This window comes from Crocuta crocuta, unplaced genomic scaffold, assembly GCF_008692635.1.
Source record: "Crocuta crocuta isolate KB4526 unplaced genomic scaffold, BGI_CrCroc_1.0 scaffold130, whole genome shotgun sequence".
Classification (NCBI taxonomy): domain Eukaryota; kingdom Metazoa; phylum Chordata; class Mammalia; order Carnivora; family Hyaenidae; genus Crocuta; species Crocuta crocuta.
In genome coordinates this window covers 1770319-1796660 of record NW_027527920.1, presented here as the reverse complement: position 1 = coordinate 1796660, position 26342 = coordinate 1770319, and the positions used below count along the sequence as shown (strand labels likewise).

General features: G+C 39.7%; 1 protein-coding gene across 1 annotated transcript in view; it reads left to right on the top strand.

The window, feature by feature from the left end:
- Positions 1–26342, top strand: part of NEO1 (neogenin 1) — a 173911-nt gene that overhangs the window by 134648 nt on the left and 12921 nt on the right. The window contains exons 16-22 of the mRNA XM_077749000.1: positions 6031–6126; positions 8562–8785; positions 8868–9006; positions 10977–11084; positions 12754–12948; positions 16586–16654; positions 19960–20107. Coding sequence (XP_077605126.1) covers positions 6031–6126; positions 8562–8785; positions 8868–9006; positions 10977–11084; positions 12754–12948; positions 16586–16654; positions 19960–20107 — 979 coding nt within the window. The remainder of the gene's footprint in view (positions 1–6030; positions 6127–8561; positions 8786–8867; positions 9007–10976; positions 11085–12753; positions 12949–16585; positions 16655–19959; positions 20108–26342) is intronic.

The following is a 26342-nucleotide window of genomic DNA, read 5'->3' as shown; positions in this document are numbered from 1 at the left end:
TCCATACATTGTATTCGTATGAGTGCATCACAACAGAAAGCACACAAAAGGCTGTTGCTAGGTGATGTTAACCTTAATCACTTGGTTCAAATGGTATCTGCCACATTTTTCCAACATAAAGTTATTGGGTTTTTTCCTTCATAATTAGTAAATACCTTGTGGGGGAGATACCTTGAGTCTTTGTAAATATCTTGTTTTTCATCAAACTTTCACTCGTTTTGGCGTTTTATTAATAGGTACTATGGTGGTGTTTCCCAAGTGAAGTTCTAACTCTATTATTTCTCCTACATTTATCAGCATTCTTTGATAAAGAAGAGCTTTCCTTTTTTCCTTAGTGAAAGAATGGCCAGTCGAAGTCTCTTTATAACTGGTTCTTCTATTTGACATCTTCCAGCCTTCTTTGAGTACTTTCTTCCTTGTTGACCTAGTAAAGTATTCCCTGCCCTTAGCCCTGAATCAGTCATTTCTCCAAGGAACACCAGTGTTTTTTATGGAAAATATTTAGAAACCAATATCTTCACTGTACATACTCTTGGTTATCAGGGTAGAAAATCCTGAGGAATTTACAAAAGCTATTAAGTGAGGTTAACAAAATCATGAGAGACAAAATTGAGATACAAAAATAGTTGTGTTCCGGGGCATCTGGGTGGCTCAGTCAGTTAAGTGTCCAACTTCACCTCAGGTATGATCTCACAGTGCATGGCTTCGAGCCCCGCGTCGGGCTCTGTGCTGACAGCTAACTCAGAGCCTAGAGTCTGTCTTTAGATTCTGTATCTCCCTCTCTCTCTTACCCTCCCCTGCTCACACTGTCTCTCTCTCTCTCTCAAAAATAAATAAAATATTAAAAACTTTAAAAAAATAGTTGTGTTCCCATGTACTCACAATAAACAGAAGTTGGAATTAAAATAACAATACTACTTACATAGCATCAAAAAATATGAAATACTTAGAGATAAACCTTAAACATATGTACAAGGTGTGGTGCCTGAGTAACTCAGTCGGTTAAGTGTCCAGCTTCAGCTCAGGTCATGATCTCACAATTCATGGGTTCAAGCCCCACGTCGGACTCTGTGCTAACAGCTCAGAGCCTGGAGCCTGCATCGGATTCTGTGTCTCCCTCTCTGTCCCTCCCCTGCTTGTGCTCTCTCTCTCAGAAAAAAATAAACATTAAAAAGATTTTTTTAACTAAAAAGTAAAAATATGTACAAGGTCTGTCTTGGAAATTGGAAAATTATTGCTGAGAGAAATTAAAGATGACTTAAATAAATAGAAGTACCTTTATAAATTGGATAATATTATTAAAGGAAGATGATATTATTAAAATGACAGTTCTCTCCAGTACTGTTCCAAGTAAAATCTTAGCAGACTTTGTAATAGAAATTGATAAACTTAATTCTAAAAAATCAAAAAAACTAGAATAGCGAAACATTTTTTAAAATGAAGAATCAGGTGTGATCTTTTCAACATTTATTCAAATGCTTTCTAAAGACCCTCACTGCCTGATTTCAGTACTTATTATAAAGCAACAGTAATGGAGACATTGTGGTGGTATTAGTACAAAGGTAGGTGTTATATAGATCAATAGAATGGAGTCTAGAAATAGATACGTAGGTAGGTAGATAGATAGAGTTAAACAATTTTTTGATTGATAGAGTTATTTTATTTATTTTTTTTACAAACACACTGAGATAACTTAGTAGGGAGAGGGTAGTATTTTCAACAAAAGGGTGGGAGTAATTAGATATCTGTATGAGAAAGAAAAGGAACTTTCCTTGGACTTTATTTCACACCATACACAAAAACAGATCTAAATGCAAGAGCTAAAACTATAAGACTTCTAGGAAAAGAGGGAAAAACTTTCATGACTTTGAGGTAGACAAGGAACTCTCAAGATATAAAAAAGCATAAGTTACAAAATTAAAAGAATCTATTACATTTCATTGAAATTTAAATTTTCATCTTTTGGAAAGACACCAATAAAATGAAAAGATGAGCCACAGACTAGGAGAAAATACTCATCATTCAAATATCTGGCAAAGAATTGGAGTCCAGAAAACATAAAAACTCTTACAACTTAATAAAAGATTAGGCAAAAGATTTGGATGGACAGTATACAAAAGAAGATATTTGAGTGGACAGTCATCACATGAAAAGTTTCTCAGCGTCACTAATCATCAGAGAAATGCAAGTAAAACCACAACAAAATACCACTCACATTCTCTGCAGTTGCTAAAATGTCTCATCAGATATCAGCAAAGTTCATCAGAGCTGGAACTCTTTAACACTTGCTGGGGGGACATCTGATGTTACAGCCACTTGAAACAGTTAGTAGGTTTCTTAAAAAGTTGACCATACGACCCAATATTCCCACTTAGACAGTTAGCCAAGAGTAATAAAATACGTATCTCCACCAAGTATCATACAGATATATTCATGATGGTTTTATAATCTAAAAGGGATAAACGGGTAAATGGTAACTTGTGTCTGTACAACGGAATCCTCGGCAATTGAAAGGGATAAGCTATTACCACATCAACATAATGAATCTCACAACATTATGCTGAGCAAGAGAAGCCAAACACAAATACCATTACTGCTTTTCTATGAAATTGTAGATTTGGCAACATTTATCTATAGGCACAAAGCAGGATCAGTAGTTGCCAGAGGAGACAGGGGTGATAGGAGTTGACTGCAGGGGACACAAAGGAACTATTGGCAGTGTTGAAAATACTCGGTCTGGATTGTGGTACTGATCATACAGGCAGGTATATGTATTTGTCAAAAGTCAAACTGTACACTTCAGTGGGTACATTTTATTGTATGCTAATTATACCTTAAAGTTGATTTAGAAAGCAAAAACATTTTTGGGGCGCCTGGGTGGCTTAGTCGGTTAAGCGTCCGACTTTCGCTTGGGTCATGATCTCGCGGTTCGTGGGTTCGAGCCCCGCGTCGGGCTCTGTGCTGACTGCCAGCTCAGAGCCTGGAGCCTGTTTCAGTCTGTGACTCCCTCTCTCTCTGACCCTCCCCTGCTCACACTGTCTCTCTCTCTCTCTCCTAGAAATAAATAAAAATATTAAAAAAAAAAAAAAAAAGAAAGCAAAAACATTTTTGAGAAATAGTAATACTTTATAATAGAAAATGAATTGATTTTGGTAGATGTAATTACTTTTCCAAATTAGGTTATCATTATAGAGATCTTCCTTTGAAAGACTTCTCTTTAAATTCACAGTCTGCCCTGACCATCTTTTTTATTCAAATCATTTCTTTGTAAATATCTTTCCTAAGAGCGACTTTATGTGCTTAACAAATGAATTACCTTCATCTTTTCTGGTAGAAAATAAGCAGCAATTTAATGCTTTATTTCAAACACATTATTTCTCTTATTCCTTTTAAGAAGAAACAGGCGTAGCTAACCTAGGAAGTATGCCCCATGTGAACAGTCTTATAAGGCACTTGTAGGAAAGCAAATGAAAAGCTTTGCTGGTAGGATAAAAATGTCTCTGTGGTATTTCCTTTATGAAACTACTAAAATGAAGATCCTCTGCAATACATAGTCCTTGACCTTCATGTACTTTCAGTCTAATAGGAAAACACAAACAATGAAATGAGTTGATGTAAAGTATGTTCAGAGAAGGGAGAGCTCATTAAGGTAGCAGTGGAGCAGTCAAGGAAGAAGCTTGGCCTGTACTTGAAAGACATGATTGTGTTTGAAAATGAGATGAGAAGGAGCAGCACATGTGCTGAAGAAGAAACAGACTTTATGAGAAAAGAAAGTAGACATTGAGAAGTAGCAAAAACATTTAATTTAGCATAAAGTAAAATAAGCTTGAGCTACGTTTATCAACACAGATAGATCAAAGATGCATGTAATGTTGAACAAAAGAAGAAAGTCAGAAGTGGAAAAGTACATTTAAAAATTCATTAATCAGGGGCGCCTGGGTAGCTCAGTCGGTTAAGCGTCTGACTTTGGCTCAGGTCATGATCTCATGGTTCGAGGGTTCGAGCCCCGCGTAGGGTTCTGTGCTGACAGCTCAGAGCCTGGAGCCTGTTTCAGATTCTGTGTCTCCCTCTCTCTCTCTGCCTCAGGCTCTGTCTCTGTCTTAAAATTAAATAAAACCAAAAAAATGTAAAAAAAAAAAGGAATTCAGTAATCAACCTAGAGCTCTCTCCTGAGCCTCCAGTCAATGTAAACTTCTGCTAACTGTGTATTTGCACCGGAATATATCCCATTCTATCATAGTTTAACCCAAACCAAAGTCAGTGTCTTCTGCAAATGTTTCAAACGGTTAATATTTAATGAACACCTATAATATCCCAAACTCTTAAACAGACATTCCAATTATTAGAAATAATACAGTGTTGAGATAATTGAAATTGTTTAGAGTGCTGAGGAAGAGAAATGAGGTGCTACAGCCTTTAACCAGAAAGGCTAGTCCAGTCTGCGATGAGCCGTCTTAGAGGAATAGGCATTGTCCAGGCAGAGAAGGGTGGCTGTATCATCATCACACGGAACAGCTGCACATGTTCAGGCCCAGTGGTAGGAGAGCTTACAGTGCTCAGTGAACTGAAAGATAGCCGATAAAGAGCATAGAGCACGGTGAACAAGGCAGAGTGGTGAGAGGCAAGTAGCCAGAATCAACAAGACTTGATTGTTTGCATATAGGGGAGGAGAAAGAGAGAGGTCTTATGACTCCCTAGTTTCTGACTTGAGCAGCAGGATACCTAGTGCCATTTACAAACTAGAGAACACTGGAGCAGATCTGAAGCAGGGAGAGAGATGGAGATGCCAAGTGGAGCATGCCAAGCAGACAGTTGACATAGAGGTCCAGTGTTTAGAAGAAAGGTCTAGACTGGAGATATGTATTTGCATTTGATGACACGTGTGTGCTCATCCAAACTAAGCACATAGGGAAAAAAGAGTAGGAGTTGAAGGGGGCCTGGAATCAGGCCTTGAAAATGTGTACATGATTGCTCTGCCTGTCTCTGACCCTAGTGAGTGACATCACCATCTACCATGTTGCCCAAACCAGAACTTTTCCTTTTTCCTCACCCGTCAGGCATTAAGTCTTGTTGATTTCATTTGTTATCACTTCTTTCTGACACTGGAAGACCAGGTGCCTTTATATATTTCCCACTGGTAGCTCGAGAGTGGCCACCAAGCAGACCAGCTCTTTAAAGCTTTTGAAGTAATGCAGGCTGTTTGAGGTGTGGCCTCTTGGAAAATTGCCCAACTTCACCAGAAGTGGTGTAGGTCAGCCCCTTACCTTGAAATACCTCAGTAGAATCCAAGTCCCATTTCTGGAACTGGATTTTGAAGTATGAAGACTAAACCGTGCCTAGATCGGGAATGTGATGAAGTAGAGCCTTCCTGGTTTACCAGCAGGAGAACGAATGCTGCTACGACTATTTTATGCCCCCCTTTCCCCCAGGTCTCACTAGCAGCATTTTACATGATCCCTGGAGGGAGCACTTCTTCGCTTCTTCATTTCCTGCAGCATCACCTCCAAGCCAGTTGAAATCTGGGGCTCTGCCTTATCCAACCAAGAAGTCTCCCTGAGGCCGAGATGGGATTTGGCAGTGCCTGGATTTGGAGGCCCCACTTGTTGAGTTAACAGTTCTGCTACTTCTCCACTTGCTTGGCTGTTCCATTCACAGTCCTCCTTTCTGAGAATGAAGGGGGTCTCATTCTAAGCTCTAGCTGTGGGCTTACAACACATGAAAATCCTATGCACTCATTCTCATCTGAGCCCCTCACTATACAGTAATGTCACTAAACCATTGCTTTAGTTGAAGCCAAGAGAGGATTTGGGCACAGCCCAACTCCTCCAGGAAGTTGATCCCAGCCAGCTTTTCTGTGCTGTGTATGCTGCCATCTCTACATGTCCTCACACCCCAGAAGAGTCCCACATAAAATTCTTAAAATCTTTCCTAACTTCCTCTGCATTTAAGATCATGCATATTCACCCTTGCTTTTTAAAATTCTGGAGTGAGAATTTTTTCTCTGTGTTTTCACTTGTTTCTTTCCTTCAGATCCCAGTTCTCACTACGTGATAACCCTGAAAGCCTTTAACAACGTGGGTGAAGGCATCCCCCTGTACGAGAGTGCTGTGACCAGACCTCACACAGGTAAGCCATCCTGTTCATCTCTGGTCTTCAGCACTTTTTCCAGCAGGTAATGTGGAATGTTGGCACAAGGTCTGCCCCATAGTTATCAGTGGAAGGGAAAGTATATGCCACTATAGACTTCATATAGGAAAACGGGCTTTCAGCAGGGAAATTTCTGTTAATTTCTGGTTTTTTCTTTTTAGAAAATATTAATAGTCCTGTCATGCAAATAAGTCTGTGTAGATATGTAGCAAATGTTTTTAATGTGTTGGGCTCTAGAAAGCATAGTTGTTAGAGAATTAAAAGTGATTTTCATCTTTTGGTCATGTGAGTTATAACTAAAAGGAGTAAAAAAAGGAAAGGATCTCTATACCTCTGGAGGAATTATATGGGTTACTAAATGTAGCAGTAAATGTGTATGATCAATGAATCCAGCATTTCCTTTACTAGTCACGTGAGTTGATTGGGGAAGTACTTTTCTATTTGCTTTTCATCAACTTTATTTATAGAAAGAGTATAAAGTCAGTCATACTATCCATTTGTTCGACTGTACATTTATTACAAAAGAGACCAAAATACTCATTATTTTTTGTAATAAAAGAATACACATATAATGTAAAATTTCTGTAGATAAATAAAACATCTAATTGAGAGCTGAATGAGAAAGCTTATATAAATAAACATATAAGACTTGTAAATTTTTCTAAGAGGTATTGAAAATCCAAGAATTTATCATTTTCAGAAATGCTCTTTTCCATTTGTTTTCCAGAACTGTGAATCTCTATTGCCTGCTATATTTTCTGGTTACTTTGTATAATAGTGCACATTTGACATTGTTCTTTTGAAAAAGATAACCTCTGTCCCTTTTTTTCTTGAGTGCTTTTACTTGCAAGACCAACATCCTTACTACATGTTTGGTAGTTCTGTCCTGTATTTTCCTGTGTTATCGCAATTTATAAGTTCTTTTTCCAGAAAGGAAAAAAAAATGTATGATGAAAAAGAATATTTAAATAAGTGATTTGCTGCTTTCTTAAATTAGCCCATAATAGAAATTTTTTTTGAAATTATTTTCTCTTATGTGACTTAAAAATAATGGCCTTCTAGCTAAAAATATACAAGAAAATGTTCTTAAGTCATGTAACCTCATTATCTTTTCCAAGAGTTATTACATTAAAAAAAATTTCTCAAAGAAGTCTAATGATTTTTGCACCTGAAGGTGCATCTTCTGTAACTAATTGGTTTGTGTCCTGATCTTTGAACAAAGCCCTTGACTATAATGTGTGTTGTTCCTCTGTTATTTTTAGTACTCATTGTGTAAGAATGAACAAATGGAGACTGTTAACATTAGTTTGGCCATTATTCATAAACAAGGTCCATGCCATTTCAGATTTTAAGATACAGGAAGAGCTAGTCTCCATAACCATATGGGAAACCCATTTTAAAACCTTAACTTAAAATAAATCAATCTGTGTATACTTAGAAAACCTGACCAAGAGTTGATAAAGCCCAATGGATCCAGATGTATCACCCTGGGTTCATGGTCTATCCTCTATTTTGACACTGAGCTTAGAGAAGGTGTCTGTTGCATGTGGCACAGGCCATACATGAGTATAGACTTTCCATGAGATAAGAACTCTTTATTTCTAAAGTTCATAAAGGCTGTCACTTGGACCCATTACTATGTCATTTCCCATACCTGATTGGGATTCGTTGGGTGGGTTGTTTTCTGACGCTACTGGAGAAAGTACAGCAGATGTTCCTGCATGGTGTCAGCTTACCTTTTCCTCGGGGAGAGTGATACTCTTGAGAGTTACTTTTGCTTTATTTGGAAGTATGCCATCCTGCTGTACTGCTTATAGACCCAAGACATCAGTAGATCTCAGCTGGACCCTGTGGGTATCAGATAAGCCTAACACTAAGGCCAGGTTAAGTTGCCATTGACTGGCCTTCAGGACTTAGGTTTGAGAGTAGGACCCTTATGTGTTTGTTGACATGCATTGATAAGCCATGTCCCAAATTCAGCCACATTCACGGAAATATCAAAGCAGATCATAAGCTTTGTGTTGCTTGTTCTGAAATTACACCCTTGATTTTACAAGCAGTTTGTATCTTTTCACAGTCCTTTTTAAAAAGGTGGTAGAATTTTCAAGTAATTAAAAAAAAATTAAAGTATGACTATATTAATATCACTGGATTATCAAATTTTAATATACCTACAGATACAGTAGAGAATATTGTGAATTATTTCCCTAGACATTTTCCTGCAAATTTTTCCTGAAAGAACACAAGTGGAAATAATTCTTTTTAATGAATGGTGGTTATCTATTAACTCCAGATTCTCTTTCTCTTTCTCCATCTCTCATCTTTCATTCCATTATGTTACCCTGCATTTCCTTTTCTTTTATTTTTGTTTATGTTAAAATGCCACTTCCCTTTTTTAATTACTTTCTGCCCAGACACTTCTGAAGTTGATTTATTTGTTATTAATGCTCCATACACTCCAGTGCCAGATCCCACTCCCATGATGCCACCTGTGGGAGTTCAGGCTTCCATTCTGAGTCATGACACCATAAGGATCACATGGGCGGACAACTCACTGCCCAAACATCAGAAGATTACCGATTCTCGGTACTACACAGTCCGATGGAAAACCAACATCCCAGCAAACACCAAGTACAAGGTACTGGCACATTTGCGCTGGGTGAGAAAAGCCAACTCTTGATGTTTCCTAATTCTAAAGTCCTTCATTCATATGCTTCCAGAATGCAAATGCAACGACTTTAAGTTATTTGGTGACTGGTTTAAAAGCAAATACACTGTATGAATTCTCTGTGATGGTGACCAAAGGTCGAAGATCAAGCACATGGAGTATGACAGCCCATGGGACCACCTTTGAATTTGGTATGTGTTGTCTGAATCTTACATCACATGGCATTTCTTCTCTTTGCAAGACTCAAAAGCCAGTGGAAGTCCATGCAAATGTTGTGCCACATCCCAAGGTTTGAGACTTCTCATCACCTGTTTCTGCTACCCAAGGAAAATTATCGAGGGTGTGCATTACTCATTTACAGAACATAGGAAGTAGATACAGCTGGAGTTCAGTGTTTGAATTATGTTTTCTTCATCACTGAACAAGAACATTAGCAAATAATGGGATAATACAATGCAAAGTACACTAAATTGTAGGAATCAAGGGACTTTAGTTCAATCCCAGATCAACTAAACACTGACTGTGTAAGTCATAAGTAAGTCATCCAGCCTCTCCATCTGTTTCTTCCATCTGTAAAAGAGGGGTAATAATATCTGCCTTTCCTACCTTATAGGGTTATTGTAAGGGTAAAATGAGCAGATGAGAAAACACATGGCAATTATAAAGCACTGTGTAGATGTAGCGGATTACTGTCATTAATCCTCCTTTCCTGCTAAATTGAGAGAAAGAAAAACAAGTGACCTGCCCTTCACCAAGCTGCCAGCGCCATGCTTGCTGGAGCCTCAGAACTGTACCAGGGAACCACAAAGTTTCCCCAGCAGCCTTCTTACAAACCAGTTAATATCTGGTAAATCTCCCAGTGGGACAGCCTCAGGGGTTTTTTCTGTAAGTAAACATGAAAGGTAAAAGACACCTAAACAAATTAAGGGAAAAGCAGGCTATCCAAGTCTGAAATTCCATTTGCCTTTTGCTCACTTGTAGGCCTGCCTTCTGCCTCCTGTACTTTTCTAGCATGTGGATATGTGTAACCGTTGGGAGTCTCTGCCTCCTATGGCCTCCTATGGCTTTTTTCTCCTATATATAATGAAAAAAATGGAGCTATTAAGCCTCTCCGGCCTGGGCCTGGCCCTAACGCCATTTTGTCTTTTGCACAGTTGATTGGACTTCCTACAGAGAAAAAGAGTTGAATTTGGAGAGCTTAGAATTAACAGTGCACAAAAGTTTAGATAGACACTGAGTTTGCTTTCTTTGCTAGTTTTAAGAATATCTTTTTGCTTAATTACAACCCATTAGTTAATAAATGATACTACATATCCCTTAGGATGTCTGCATTTCACCAGGCTTCCTTCCATTTTATGCTAGGAGAATTCCAGTATTTTAGGTAGAGAAGAGTAAATTGAAGGATATACTTAATTTGCTCATTTCTCGACTAGTACATTAATAGTTATCAGCCATAACATGGAAATACAAGAAATGCAGTATTGTGTTTATTCTGTTGGTTTTTCTGTTTCATAGACAACTTTACATTTCAGAACAGTAACCTCAAATAGTAGACAGTGTGTGTTTAGTGCAAACTTAAAATAAAAACCTCAATTTGTAAATCATTCACTTTTTGAGGGAATAGGGGTAAAAACCCTATTAAAAAACATTATATTTGGTTTGGAGAGTCAGCTATAAATGAAAGAGAAAATTATTTTACACTTGAAAACATTCTACAAAATCATCCAAATTTGAGGGGGAATATGTCATCTTGGCCAAATTACCTAGCTTTTTTCGTTGTCAATGCCCTGACTGTCAAGCAGGAGTAGTAGCAATTGCCTTTCAAGTTGCCATACATATTAAGTGAAATACTATTTGTAAAATGGCTGGCATATAGTAGATACTTGGTAACTAACTACAAAGGTCTTTTGATTTCCCTCCTCAGCCCCCAGCCAAGATGACAATTCTGTATCCTCACAGTATGGTATTTTCTCTTTGGTACTTGGCATATTCTTCTCTTGATTAGAGGTATTTACAGGTAGACTTTGAGTCCTTTGAAGCCAGGAGGCTTCATCTTTTTTGTCTTATACCTCTTATTGTGCCTTAGAAGTGGAAAGGGTTGAGGAAATGGTGACTTAAATTGAAGTGGACAAGAACTAATGAAAGTCTTGTTATTTTGTAGTTCCTACTTCTCCACCCAAGGATGTGACAGTTGTGAGTAAAGAGGGAAAACCTAGGACCATAATTGTAAATTGGCAGCCTCCCTCAGAAGCCAATGGCAAAATTACAGGTAAGACACCTTTGAATGTATGTCTGGCCTCTGTTCCTGCCTGGCAGAAGCTTCCCAACAGAGTGCTGTGTGGTTGGGCGAAGTGGGAGTCTGAAGGCTGGCTTGGTCATTTTATGAGGTGCAGAGAGTCATGATGATCCTTGAAAGTGGAAGAAGAGGGTGCTCTTGCTCACAGTAGGGTACAAATGAATGGCCAGTTGGTTGTTCTGACTCACTTTGGGTGGAAGTCTGATGGGTGTTGTTACATTAGACAGTCTGGCTACAGTGGGACCTTATGGACATGTTTATTTTCATCAGAAAAGCTTTTCTCTGCCTCTGACTAGATGATCAGCTTTGACGTCAAAGACCCTGCCTGATTCTGCAGGGTAATACCCAGTAAGGGTAGATTCGGTCTTTTACCCTGAAGACCCAAAAAGCCTATTAGACTTTTAATTCAATTTTTGTCACCAGGCCTGCTACCTCAGCTTCCTGTGCTCTTAACACTAGAGTTAGAAGTTTGAATGGCCTGTGCCTTTGAAGGGACTTGGGATTTTTACTTGGACTCCCAGAGAACTCTCCACAGTAGAGGACACTATGCCTTCTTCAACTTTATCAGGGAGGAAAGGCTGATGAGATTTAGCTCTTAATTAAGCTCCACTCTGTGTAGACAGATGCTGAGGAACAGGGGTTTGCTTTTGAGTGTTCCTGTGTATGAATAAGGGGTCTAAGGGAACTGCTCCTTAGACCTGCTGTCCTGCTTCCACTTTCAGTTAGAATCCCTTTCCATAAATCCCTGAGCTATCTTGTTTTGTTTCTTGTTTTTTAATTTCCCTGTTCCTTAAAAGAATGAAGCATGACTTGACTTGGATTACATTTTATTTTGTCTTTAAAAACCAGTAGTGATGCTGGTGGCATTTTTGCACTGTGTAGATCAGGTAGGCATGAATCTTTTCTGTCTCAGACGTGGAGACTGAGCGCCCCCTGGTGGGAGTATCAGGTGACGTTTCACTAGGACTTCACCCACTTCTGAGTCTGCAGAGCTTTAATAAAGGTATCACCCATATCTCCTGGGAGTTTTTCTCCTGAGAAATCATGTTGGTGCAAGCTAAAACAGCACTTCAGATCAGTGTCTGTTTTCAAAAGTGCTTTATTTTAAGTGTAGATCCTTGATGTGTACATTGTTCAAATATTAAGATGTTGAAGTGATTAGGTTGTTTTCCTTCTAAGAGTTCTTAGCCTTGTATTATTATCTTATAATAGTTATACAACTGCTNACTTTTAGCTTGATACTCTTGAGATTGCGGTTTTCTATATATTATGTTTAGTGTAGCATTTTGAATGCATTTTACCCTTGCCCCTGTTTTTTAAAGTTTTTTTTGAGAGAGGATGGGAAAAAAGGTATGAGCGGGAGTGGGACAGAGAGCCGGAGAGAGAGAATCCCAGGCAGGCTCCACACTGTCAGCGTGGAGTCTGACGGGGGGCTCGATCTCACAGACTGTGAGAACATGACCTGAGTTGAAATGAAGACCCAGACGTTTAACCGACTGCCACCCAGACACACCACCATTGCTCTGTAATCAGTAGCTGGTTCTATACTTGTATATGCTATCACATACATCTTTATTGACTTACTGATCGCAAAAGAAAAATCAGGAATAAGATATCTTTTCTCATTTCCTCCTTTGAACAGGTTACATCATATATTACAGCACGGATGTGAATGCAGAGATACACGACTGGGTTATTGAGCCTGTTGTGGGAAACAGGCTGACTCACCAGATACAAGAGTTAACACTTGACACACCATACTACTTTAAAATCCAAGCCCGAAACTCAAAAGGCATGGGGCCCATGTCTGAAGCTGTCCAATTCAGAACACCTAAAGGTAAAACTCCACTAAACAGTGTTTTATCCTATGTCTCTTAAGTGAGGCAATGCTTGCACTTATCGCTTTAGCATATAGAGACTGTGGAGAATATAAGAAGTCCTGATGATGAGTTTATGACCCACAATGTGAACATTTATCTCAGAATGATCCTTCACTCACCCATTGACCACCAAATCCGTGCTCCCTAGATTATTGGCCTAACCATGTCCCTTACAAAGCTGTTTGAGGCAAATGAATTGTAGTGATCCTAAAGTTTTTACCAGTCAGATCAGATGTGATTCTCTGATTACCAGATAGAGTAATAGCATGTTAATTTCCTTTCAACACATGCAGGCTCTCAACCTGAAAGGCTTAAGGACCTTTGTAGAGAGAAAGACACTAATGGGGGATGCTTGAAGAAAATTCTAGATAAATTCTAGTAAAATAAAGTACTGAACCAAGTGAGAGTTAGGAATAAAATTTAGCTGGGAACTGAGTCTTAAAATTTCTTTTTTGTTAGTACTGAAAACAAGATTCAATTTGTTTGGAAGTTTGTGGGTTTTTTTTTTTTTTCCTTTAAAAATTCTGCCTGTCCCATCTTCAAAGCTTGTGATCCTTGCTCTTGTTTTTTCTTCCCCTGTGCTTGGCCTGTTAGCGGACTCCTCTGATAAAATGCCTAATGATCAAGGTAAATCAGTAGATGGCCTCTCTTTCCTTTCCTCTCTTTTGTGACCTGTTATTACTAGCTTTTTGTTGTTTTTGTTTCTTTTTTTTTCCTGAAAATCAGTACTTTGTGTTAAAAACCACATATTTATTGGCCAGAGTAGAGTTGAGTCCATGCTTATGGCACTTGGGGTATCTGAAAAGCTGGGAGTCTACTTAGAAGCTAAATAGGGACAAAAACAGCCGAGTAAATGGAATTCTGCAGCTGTAAGAGATTGGCCTCAAGTGTGGGTCAGTTTGTCCTTTGTGCTAAGATACTGAAATTCTCTAACAATGATAGGCATTTGGGCCATGATGAGAACCCACACACCAGTTTGTCATACTTGTAGTCTCTAGGATTATATTAGCATTTCTAAATGAAAAGTTGTAGTCAAATTCAGCAAATACCTTATTTCCCTCCCCCAACAAAAAATCTATCCTAATGAATTGTATGATCATCCACGACAAAACTAGTACTATTTATTCTGTTACCCTAAGCTTAATTCAGAGCTCTTCTCCATTTCTGTCCTTAAATAATGCTTGCTAATTTCAAAAGAAATAGAAACAATTTAAAATGGAAACTTAAGAAGCACAGGCCTCAATGTCACCATTCTTGAAATTATATGTCCACGTGGTTTTTCCACTGTAATTGCTATGGTGGAGAGGTAACTGGACTGTGGTTTTCATCTCTGGGGGAGCCAACTAAAGTTGGTCCCTATTTTCTGTACCAAGAGCAATGAAAGGAAAGTTGATGGTTGCTTTCAAGATTTCAGGGTAGTTTTTAGAAATAAAAAGTCTTAGATCTTGGTGAATGGCAAGGAAGAGTCAGAACTTGAGGTTACATATTTCAGGCTTTGGAAATGTGTTTGCACTCAGTCTTTCTTTGTATGTTGGAGAAACTGCATACATGTTTGTATATATGTGTGAGGCACCCTGATGATGGTAGGCATTTTGACGTAAGCATGAGAACAGAAGAAGAACCTTACTGTGTGCCCAGATTACAGATGTGCTCATTGTCCTTCCTCCACTCCACTCGAGCCAGTACAAGTCTTCACATGCACCACAAGGAGGTGTGCTCCGGCCTTTAAACTCCTTACCCATGTTTATTTTTGGTGTTTGGTTAATCGTTGGAATTTTTTGTTCATAGGTTATATGTAAAAGAAAAAAAGTGCTGGGAAATACAGGAACTCAACCAACCAGTTTATTGGCAAAGCGTGTTCTTTGGCAATTAATTACATACTCTGGATAGTTACATACTCTGGATAGTTGGGCTTATAGGTGGGCTACCTGAGAAAGAGGCAGACCTAAATCTGAAGAGCCTTACAAGTAGTAAGTCATCCCCTCCAACTAGACTTAATCACAGAGAAAAGAACAACTGGAATCATGACCTGTGGTGTGTGTCATTTGGCAGGAATAATGGCAACAGAAATAACGGAATGAAGTAACAAGTATGGACAGCAGAAAAGGGATCAGGGACTCTGAGTTAAAAATGCTCTTTGGGATACCCAACAACTTGCATTACTTTGGGAGTTTGGAGCTTCTGGAAACATAGAAAACACTGTTTTCATCTAGATATTTATTCTGTTAAATGAACTATGTACGGAAATGTTCAGATTTTAATTTTTCATTTAGTCTGATGCTGGTAATTTATAGACGTACTTGACATTAACTATAATATGTTATAGAAACACGTCTAGTTTATGCATTTCTAGTCGAGCTTTATTTGTAGAAATAATTCATTTTTAAATGTTTTCTAAAGCTTCATGCTCTGCCTTTGCAAAAGGAAAGATTATATTCTTTATTATATTTATTATAGATTTATTATAATTGTAATAATAGTAGTTAATATTTGTTGAACATCTGTTATCAGGCAGTATTCAAAATATTTTATAGGATTAAATTTTCATTTAATCCTCAATACTATTTCATGAAGTAGAAACCATTATTATAACTGTTTTACAATGAAGACACTGAGACCCAAAAATGTAATAAATAACTTGCCAGAAGTCAAGTACATGAAAGGCTAGTATTCAAGCACAGGCAGTGTGCTATATTAACGATGAGGAGCAGCTTTGGCTTTGCAGTTCTTTCAGACTTCTTCAGGAGAAATCCACACCTTCAATTGAGGAATGTCTTTGATTTATTGGGAAGGAACTCCTTCTATTTGCTTTACTCAAGCAGCTTTTTCTATAAGTGTGAAGAACAAAATCGAAGGCCAAGAATATGATTTATTAAAAAACTGATTTTTGTATTTTATGCAGTCTGTTTGTGAGGTGGTCCCAAGCCTAAGGTCGACAGCCTCAGTCATTGTGTTTCATGATAATGGATTAGGAAACGGTGTCCTTGGTTAGCAACTAGAGGGGAGACTTCACTTTCTCATCCTTGGGAATTTAGATGGCTCAGCAGGAACTGAGAACCCGAGTTGAACCTCCATTTGTTTTCCTCCTCCTGCTTAGGGCAACTTTATACTGGGAAAGGCAACTATAATTTGAAGGAAAAAATCCAAACACTACTGACACCTGCTAGGCCAGATCAACATAGCCAGGTCCTTTGGAAGAGCCCACTTCTGTGATGCAGAAGTCAACCCAACTGGTACCTCCGTTCCTTTTCTGAGAGAAGCTACTTTTGTCATAAGTGCTCTGAGCAGTCTTTCAGGAACTGTTTCCTGGGCGAGAGGAATGGGTGTATTCCCACCTTATGAACAGCAAGTGGCAGTCTGGTTACATACTAGATAGAGCCATGGAACAAGGGTGTCAGCCTTTCAGATGCCTCATTGCATAGAAAGCTATATACCTTAGTTTGCTTTGCACAGCCTATTTTTTCCCCTGTTGTTTATGTGCTACTTTGTTTTCTCATGGACAGAGTAGACTGAAAATATTTTTTGTAGAAAAGTGGAGTGGACTCATCACACCAGTGGCTTGGGTCCTTACTGACATGATTTCTTCTCCTTCAGCCTCAGGGTCTGCAGGGAAAGGAAGCCGGCTGCCAGACCTAGGATCTGACTACAAACCTCCGATGAGTGGTAAAGCCTCTCTTGTGGCTCTTCGGGCCTCCTGTGGGCATGACACGGTTCTGCTTGAGTCTCAATAAGTCTTTTGTAGCTTGTTTGTGGTGGGTTGTGGCATCTTACCTATTTCCTTTTATTTAGTAGAGTTTAACTTGAGGCATTTTCTGGCAAATGGTTGCTGAATTACTGCAAATCCTTCATTACAGGATCCATACGTAAAATTGTTTCCCCACATACCCAACTTAAAATAAGATTAATTCTAAACAAATGAGTCTTCATTTGCCCACTGCCTGCTTCTATAAAAGAATTCGAATCTTGCTTTCAGAAATAAACCTTCTAATGTGATTATCCATCACACACAACAAACCAAAGAAGTGCTTCAGAATCATGAATCCCCCCCACTGCTTACTGCACTGTTTTTAATATGGGAATTCTAAAAAATTCTTCCCGGTTTCCTAGCCAGTCTAAGAGCTGGTACCTTCTAATTACTTGAATGATGACACCTACTTCTCTATAGAACTTCACTGTTTTAAGTTGCTTTCACATGTGAAATCACATTTGATTCTCATAACACTGTGAAGCAGGGAGAACAGATGTCATTCCCATTTTATACCTCAAGAGACTGAGTGAAATGAGTGCTGGGATCCACCCACCAATTGTGGAAGTCCTAGAACCAAAATCCAGGTCTGATTGTGCCTTTTCCACTATCACATGCACCCTAAAAGGCGTGGGGTGCTGTACCAGATGTGGGAATCTGAGTCCTAGGCTGAGTTCTAGGACTCTTTCATTTTTTCTCCTGCGATGCATGTGTTACATTTATGTGCTGTCCACATATAACATTCACATGAGAAAAGCAATTACTTCCTTGTCTTTTCTTTCAGTTATACTTTCATTCATTCACACATGTTTTTAAAGGCTCAGGTTCTATGTAACAGGCTATGGGAGCAAAAGGAATGAGTAACAAACCAGCTGACAGAGAAAAGGGAAAGCTTCATAGAAGAGCTGATGACTGACCCAGATATGAAAGGCTGCATGGAAGATGGCTAAATGTCAAGGAGGGGGTTGGACATTTCAGGAACAATAACCGCATGTGTGAAAGCATGGCAGCAGAAAACAGCCGGCTCTCCCCGGGGGTCATGCTGCCCAGAGACAGGGTAGACAGTCTCACATAGGGAAGGTAGTGGGTTAGAGCCAGCCTGCCAAAAGCTCAGGGACCCGCTTCATCCTGTACATAGCACATGTAAGATACCTCCTACCACAGGGACACTGGGGCTCCATTTATTGAGTATCAGTGTTATTACTCTGATAAATGAAGAATGAGTCGGGGGCTAAGATAATGAAGTCCAAGTGAGGGGTTAAGAAGCTGTCGCAGTAGTCCAGATGAGGCCTAAGAAATGGCCTGTCATCATGTCCCTAGCAGGACACGCTCCCCTGGCAGCTCACTCTTATTCTACCTTCCCTGGGAGTTTTTGGCCCTCTTGGAAGTTAGAGGTCAAATGCAGTTCAGTAGGAATTCATCTCTGTTGAGAACAGGGAAGGGCTGCCCCCATCACCCCTACTAGCCTCCACACGCAGGGCCCCCCACCTCTGATTCGCACCGCCTGCCGCACCATATACCCCACCCCGTAACTCAGCAGTGCTGTTAATGAAAGTTATTTGTATAAAGTCCCAATATGGTCTCATTTTATTAGCCCCTAACTCTGTAGTCTTTCCCAAATATAAAAATGTTGTTTTATTAAACACCATTATTTACAGTGTAAGTTGTCTGTTTGCTTACCTTTCTCTCAGATGAAGAATAAAAATGATTGAACCAAATGTAGAAGAATAAGCCCTTAAGCTCTCCTAAATCAGCCCAGATTTCTATCACTGTGCTTAGATGTAGCCTATAAAATCATATAATCAAAAGTTGGAAGGTACAGCTAATGCCGTGTTCTGGACAGGATTCCCACAATAGATAAAGTTTGAATTAGATCCTAAGTTTATAAACCAGGGGTATATTTGAGAATCACTTTAGGAACTTTTCTAAAAACACAGATTCCCAGGCCGTAACTTCATGTTAGGAATTTCTTCCACAATCTTCCAGACAGGTAGAATGACTCTTCTTAGGCACTTCTAGAAACTAAACTCTCATTACTTGGTAAGGCAGCTCATCCATCATTGTGCAGTTCTGACTGTTAGGTAGGAGAGAGAAAACCACTGGCAGGAAAGATATCAGATATCTTTAATAGTCAGAGCTGTTTGGTGGGATTTCCCATATTTTATAATATGAGCATGAATAATTTTTTAGTGAGGTGGAAAGCAAAGCAGTGTGTTCCAGAAAGTAGAAGAACAAGACTTAGAATAGAGCTAGATTACAAAGGACCTTGGACACAGAGTTTGGCCCTGATCCTGTAAGCAGTGAGGAATAGTAACAGGAAGAAAAGCTACCTTTCCTCAGGGTCTTAAATGATCCTGCCTCTGCACACTCATCTCTGTCTTTTTGTACTCACTTCTTTCTCTGTGACTTTGCATCTGTCTCCTTGCTTGAGCAAGACTGGCCACCTCCTTCTTCCTTGGACATGCTAAGGCTTGCTCCTGCCTTCAGATCCTTCTACTAGCTATTTCCTCTCTCTCGAATGTTCATCCTCTAGATCTTTATATGGTGGGATCTTTCTTGTCCTTCAAATCTCAGCTCAATGCCATTTCCTCAGAGAAGCTTTTTCCAACCATTCAATCTAAAAGAGCCACCCAGTCACTCTGTATCATATCCCTTCATTTTATTTTTTTCACAGCACTTATTACTGATAACTCCTTATTTGTTTACTTTCTGCCCTTACCCCAGCAGCCACATCTCTCTTGTCCACTATTGCATCCTTACTAACTAGAACAATGCCTGGCACATAGTAACTACTCAGTAAATATTTGTCAAATTAATGCATAGGTACAGACCTACTTTTCCTGAAACTGAGTAAAAGAATTCACTCTGCAAAGACTGTATTTGTAAAAACAGACTATATTTTTCATGTAGTTTTTTGTGATCTCAGACATCTACGTGGTGGGGAAAACTTTAGTTTTCTATGAATGTACATTTTTTTAAATGCCTTTGAAAGTCAGAAAACTAAATGATTTACAAATGGTCCTATATGACACAAATTTATGCACTATGTTAAGAACTGTACATAGTGCAGAAACTTGGCTCTCTGGATTTCATGAGACACCTGCATCCATGGCACAGCAATGGGCATATTAACAGAGAAGTTCACATGAAGTGTCCATAGCCTGAGTGTATACATTTTGGGGATTCTCTAACACTAATAAATGTACCGGTTTTCCCTCTCCAGGCAGTAACAGCCCACATGGAAGTCCCACCTCTCCCCTGGACAGTAGCATGCTGCTGGTCATCATTGTTTCTGTTGGCGTTGTCACCATTGTGGTGGTTGTGGTCATTGCTGTCTTTTGTACCAGGCGCACGACCTCTCACCAGAAAAAGTAAGGAGCCTGTGATTTTTGCTGTTGATTCTTTTGCTACTATGTGACTTCTGTATTTGGAGTTGTACAAAGAGATAAAACATAAAATGCACTTTACCCTTGGAAATGTGAGGATCAGGGACACTGACCCTTGCTTGCAGTCATAATTCTGCATGTAAATTTTGGCTGCCCCCAAGTTTAACTATCAGTAGCCTACTATTGACGGAAAACCTTACTGATAACATAAACTGTTGATTAACACCTATTTTGTATGCTATATATTGTATAGTGTATTCCTTCAGTAAAGGTAGAAAAAAGAAAATGATTAAGAAAATCATAAGGAAGACAAAGTACATTCACAGGACTATACTGTAATTATCAAAAAACCATCTGGGGCGGGGGGAGTCTGCATGGTGGATACCAAATGTATACCCTCACCCTGGCCCTAACCCTAGATCTGAAAAGTGGGTTCCTGAACACACAATAAGAAAAGCTGAGAAGCAGCCTAGTTATTCTGGAGAAGACCTCAAGTATTTAAGAATTGGTAATATTTCTGAAAATGGGTGTGAAAGTAGGGATAAAAACAGAAGGAATAATTGTATATCTATTTAAAGAGTATTTAGAGCCCCAAACCCCCTCCTTGCCTCAGTTCAGTAGATGGCTGCCATGGCTGGAGAGGTCTCTGAACTATAGGATGCCAGGCATGTACCCTCATGCTCACCCTAACCCTAGATCTGGGGGCTGGGGGGAGAAAGATATGGTATATATATGCAACGGAATATTACTCAACCATAAAAAAGAAGGAAATCTTGCCATTTGCAATGACACGGGTGGAGCTAGAAGACTATTATGCTAAATGAATTAAGTCACAGAAAGACAACCATATGATTTCACTCATTTGGAATTTGAAGCAGAACAAATAAGCAAAGGGAGGATAAAAAGAGATTGGTGAATCAAGAAACAGACTCCTAACTATAAAGAACAAACCAATGGTTACCAGAAGGGACGTGGATGGGGAGATGGGTTCAATGGGTGATGGGGTCTAAGGCATGCACTTGTGTTGAGCACCAGGTGGTGTACGGAAGTGCTGAATCACTACATTATACACCTAAAATTAATATTACACTGTATGTTAACAAATTTAAATAAAAATTTTCTAAAGTCTGCATATAAATGGACCCCTACTGTTCAATCCCATGTTATTCAAAGGTTAACTAACATGAAAAATGATGTTTTAAATATTTTTTTTTAATTTTTAAAGTTTTATTTATTTCTGAGAGAGAGAGAGAGACCGTGTGAGCAGGGGAGGGTCAGAGAGAGAGGGAGACACAGAATCTAAAGCAGGCTCCAGGCTCTGAGCTGTCAGCACAGAGCCCAACGCAGGGCTTGAACCCACAAACCGTGAGATCATGACCTGAGTCAAAGTCGGACACTTAACTGACTGAGCCACCACGTGTCCCTTAAATATTTTTAAAGGAAAAGAAGAATGGCTTTCATAAATGTATTCACTCAGTGTCCTGGCAGGAAAGTGGTGGCACACACAAAAGGGGTAAAATGAAGTTTCTCTTTCCTAACTCTTTCCTGAGTGGTCCCTTTAGGACCATTCGCAAAGTCAGAGGTGGGATTAGGAAACGAGGCAGAAATGTCCAAGGTCCAGCAGCCATGATAGACACTGTCACCCTTAGGCCTACAAGGGTAAGAGGTCTTTCTGAAGAACAGAGAGCTTTGTTCAGAGGTCTGAAGCGGTAGGAGAAGGCTTCCTGATAGGAACTGGGTGTGGTCGCAGGAGTGTAATGTCCGCCAGCCTCTAGCCCAGCAAGGAGGGGACAGGATAAAAACCTCTACTCCCCAGTCTCTTGTCTGTGGCTTCATTTGGCCAAATCCGTTGGAGGCCAAGTAAAGCAGATATAGTTCAGTTAACTGCTCGAGTCACAGAGCCACATAGAGAACAGGTCTGGAGAGGAAGGTGGACTCTGTCCGGCCTTGCTGGTCTGGAGTACTGTTTGGAGTGCACACCGTGAACCAGATTATACAGGAGTTTGTGGACATTCTTACAAGCTTTTTCATGGCACAAATACCACCTGAAATGGAAGACCACAGCCCTCTTATTCTACATCTAAGTTTAAGAATATTTTTCAGAAAGTGCTACCAAGTGTAGAAGTTGAGGTTCAGAGTGACAGGGGCAGGTTGGGTATCAGTGGGCAAAGAGGTTGATTTAGGGAATAAGAAAGGCTCATGTATAATCGGCATATCAAATTAGCAGGGGGTCAGGTGAGTGTTAGCGCTGAACTCCTCTGAGATATTTAGGGTTGTGGTAGTTGTTTAAAGCAGATAGCTGGGTGATTGAGTTATATACTGCTTGATAACAGCCTACGCTCCTGAACTTGACAGAGTCCCTGACCCAACACTACTTTCAACTCCTGTATAGTATCCGGCTAGCAAGACAGATACCAAAAGTAAAAAGATTCCTGAGTTACCCCTAATAGCAAAATACACATTATGGGCAATAAAATGACTTCAGTTGATTCTAAAAGATCATAAGGGGCACCTGGGTGGCTCAGTCGGTTAAGCGTCCAACTTTGGCTCAGGTCATGATCTCACAGTTCATGGGTTCAAAGCCCTGCGTCAGGCTCTGTGCTGACAGCTAGCTCAAAACCTGGAGCCTGTCTTCAGATTCTGTGTCTCCCTCTCTCTCTCTGACCCTCCCCTGCTTATGCTGTCTCTCTCAAAAAATAAATAAAACTTTAAAATTTTTTTAAATAAATAAAAGATCATAAGATAGAGATACTGCTGCCTAAGAGAGAAAGTTCATGTTAGTGTTTGTGATTATCCCTCAGACTTGGTCTGCCCAAGGCAAGATACATGTGTTTGATAACAATGAATTTGTTTTTACTACAGAGGACAAGTACAGTCTGACTACCCTGTCACTGCCACTAGTGACAGCTTCATGTCACTTTGTGTACATTATGTGAGGTGTTCAATCTTTCTTTTGCCCAAACAAAATAGCTTTCTAGATCTTGCATTGCACTTCTTTTCTGAGGGAATGGGAGCTCCTTTTACAAGCCCCCTGGTCACTGCCTCTTACACCTCTCCCTGTCTCCTTTTGATTATAGAAAATGATTTCTCTTCAAGCCTCAGAGATGACATTATTTCTACTCTAGAACTTTTCCACAAGCTTCTTTGGCATTTCACATTTATTTACCTTTATGAACTTAGTTTTATATCTATCTTGAGATCTTTAAAAGAATCTAAAAAAACAAAGCAACATAATTCCTTAGTGCTTTGGGGAATTTAAAATTCAGAGTAAATAAAAAATACTCATTCTTCAGATTGAGAGGTAGGAAACTGAGTGGGTAATAGGCTCTCTACTTTGTCCTTCAATCTGCATGTGCTACAGACTTGGATCCTTTTGTTTAAAAAGAATTGTACCGAGGGCTGCCTGGGTGGCTCAGTCAGTTAAGTGTCTGACTTCAGCTCAGGTTATGAGTTCGAGCCCCATATTGGGCTCACTGCTGTGAGCATCAAGCCCACTTCGGATCCTCTCTCCTCCTCCCTCCTTGGCCCTCCCCACTCATGCTGCCTCTCAAACATGAATAAACATTTTATTTTTTATTTTTTTTATTTATTAACATTTNTTTGCTCTTGATTCCCTTGCCTTTGGGGATGTGTCAAGTAAGAAATTGCTGCGGTTGAGGTCAAGGAGGTTGTTTCCTGCTTTATTCTCTAGGGTTTTGATGGTTTCCTGTCTTACATGCAGGTCCTTTATCCATTTTGAGTTTATTTTTGTGTATGTGTGAGAAAATGATCTAGTTTCATTCTTCTGCATGTTGCTGTCCACTTCTTCCAGCACCATCTGCTGTCTTTTTTGCATTGGATACTCCTTCCCACTTTGTTAAAGATTAGTTGGCCATACATTTGTGGGTCCAATTCTGAGTTCTCTATTCTGTTCCATTGGTCTACGTGTCTGTTTTTGTGTCAATACCATACTATCTTGATGATTACAGCTTTGTAGTAGAGGCTAAAGTCTGGAATTGTGATGCTTCCTGTTTTGGTTTTCTTCTTCAATATTACTTTGGCTATTCGGGGTGTTTTGTGGTTCCATAGAAATTTTAGGATAGTTCTAGTTTTGAGAAGAATGCTGGTACAATTTTGATTGGGATTGTGTTGAATGTGTAGATTGATTTGGACAGTAATGACTTTTTAACAATATTTATTCTTCTGATCCATGAGCATGGAATGTTTTTCCATTTCTTTGTGTATTCTTCTATTTCCTTCCTAAGTTTTCTGTAGTTTTCATCATACAGATCTCCTGTATCTTTGGTTAGGTTTATTCCTGGGTATTTTATGTTTTTTTGTGCAATTGTCAATGGGATCAGTTTCTTGATTTCTCTTTCTGTTGCTTCATTATGGTGTATAAAAATGCAACTGATTTCTGTATGTTGATTTTGTACCCTGCAACTTTGCTGAATTCATGGATCAGTTCTAGTAGGCGTCTGCTAGAGTCTGTCGGGTTTTCTATGTGGNATAGGCCTGGAGTGCAATGTACTTTCCTCTTAGGACTGCCTTTGCCGCATCCCATAAAGTTTGAATTATATTTTCGTTTTCATTTGTTTCCATATATTTTTTAATTTATTCTCTAATTGCCTGATTGGCCCATTAATTTTTTAGTAGGGTGTTCTTTAACCTCCATGTTTTTGGAAGTTTTCCAGACTTTTTCCTGTGGTTGATAATGTTTATTTATTTTTGAGAGACAGAGACAGAGGGTGAGTGGGGGAGGAGCAGAGAGAGAGGGTGACACAGAATCAAAAGCAGGCTCCAGGCTCTGAGCCATAAGCACAGAGCCTGATGCGGCACTTAAACTCATGAACCTCGAGATCATGACCTGAGCTGAAGTCAGATGCTTAACGAACTGAGCCACCCAGGTGCCCCTGAATAAACATTTTTTAAAAAAGAATTGTATTGGGTCTTCATGGAGCTTTCCCTCCCCCTCCCCCAGTGACCATCTTTCCAGGTGTTCCATGAATACTGAAAAATATATATGAGCTTTTCTTACTACTTGTCTTCCTCTCTGATACCTGAAGTATCTCCCGTTTCAATTATAGCTGTTTATAGACTCTTACAACCCCAGTGATGACCGAGCATTTAGGGCCCCATCGCTTCTCAACACGTTCCTCGTTAGCCTCCTTACCCTTGGCAGATGAGCACTACCTCCAGGTACCACCATTGGATCCAAAAACCTTCCTCAACATACTTCCTCCTACCTGAAGCCAGTTCATTTATCCTCTGGGTCTTAGTGGCTCTCACCTTTCTAAGACCTTATAGTTGCTGTTACCCCCTTTCTAGCACAGCCAACTTTCACTCCCTCTTGGTTCTGTTCCCTTCACCAGTTAAGTGTCCTCAGACCTCTTTCATCTTAAATCGTTATAATTATAACTCTTGTTCTACTGCATCGTCCTCACGACTGGCCATTTACAAACCCCTGTCTTTCTCTTCACAGAATTTCTTGACCATTGTGTCCACTCATCCATCCTTCCGTTGCTTACTCGTGCCTCAGTCCTTTTCCATCTGGATTCTGCTCCTGCCACTTTATCAAAATTGCTTTTGCTAAGGATCGATGACCTCCATACTGCTGAAGCCAGCAGACGTGTTTTAGTCCTCATCTTAATCTCTCAACAGTGTTTAATTCAACTACTCCTTCCTTTTGAAACATTCTCTTCATTTATATTTCATGATTGTATGTTATCTTCACAGGTCCTCCTATCATACAAACCTTCCTTAGGGTCTGGTCCTAGTCTTCCTTCTCCCTCTATGCTCTTCTCCAGTGATATCTGCTCCTCTGGCTTCATTTGCTGTTGGCATTCCAGTTACTTCTGTGTTTCTGTCTCTACCCAAGGCCTCTCTTCTGAGTCTCAGACTTGCACATCAGTTGCCTCTTCTGCATTTCCGCTTGAGTGTCTCAGAGGCACTCAGCATTCCAAGACAGAATTTATAATCTTATCTGTCAAACCTGCTTCTACCCCATTCATCCCAATGTTAGTAAATGGCTTAGCCTCAAACCTTATTTTCATCATCTGCTCCTCTTGCTTCTTAACTCTCACCCCACATCATTTATTTACCATGTCTTGTCATTTATGCCTCCTATATAGCTGTCAGGTGTGCCCCTTTCCCTCATTCCACTGCCCTGGACCACCAGCAATCATGGCTAAGACTATTGCAGTAGCATCCTGTTTGGTCTCCTATTCTCTCCCCTACCCCA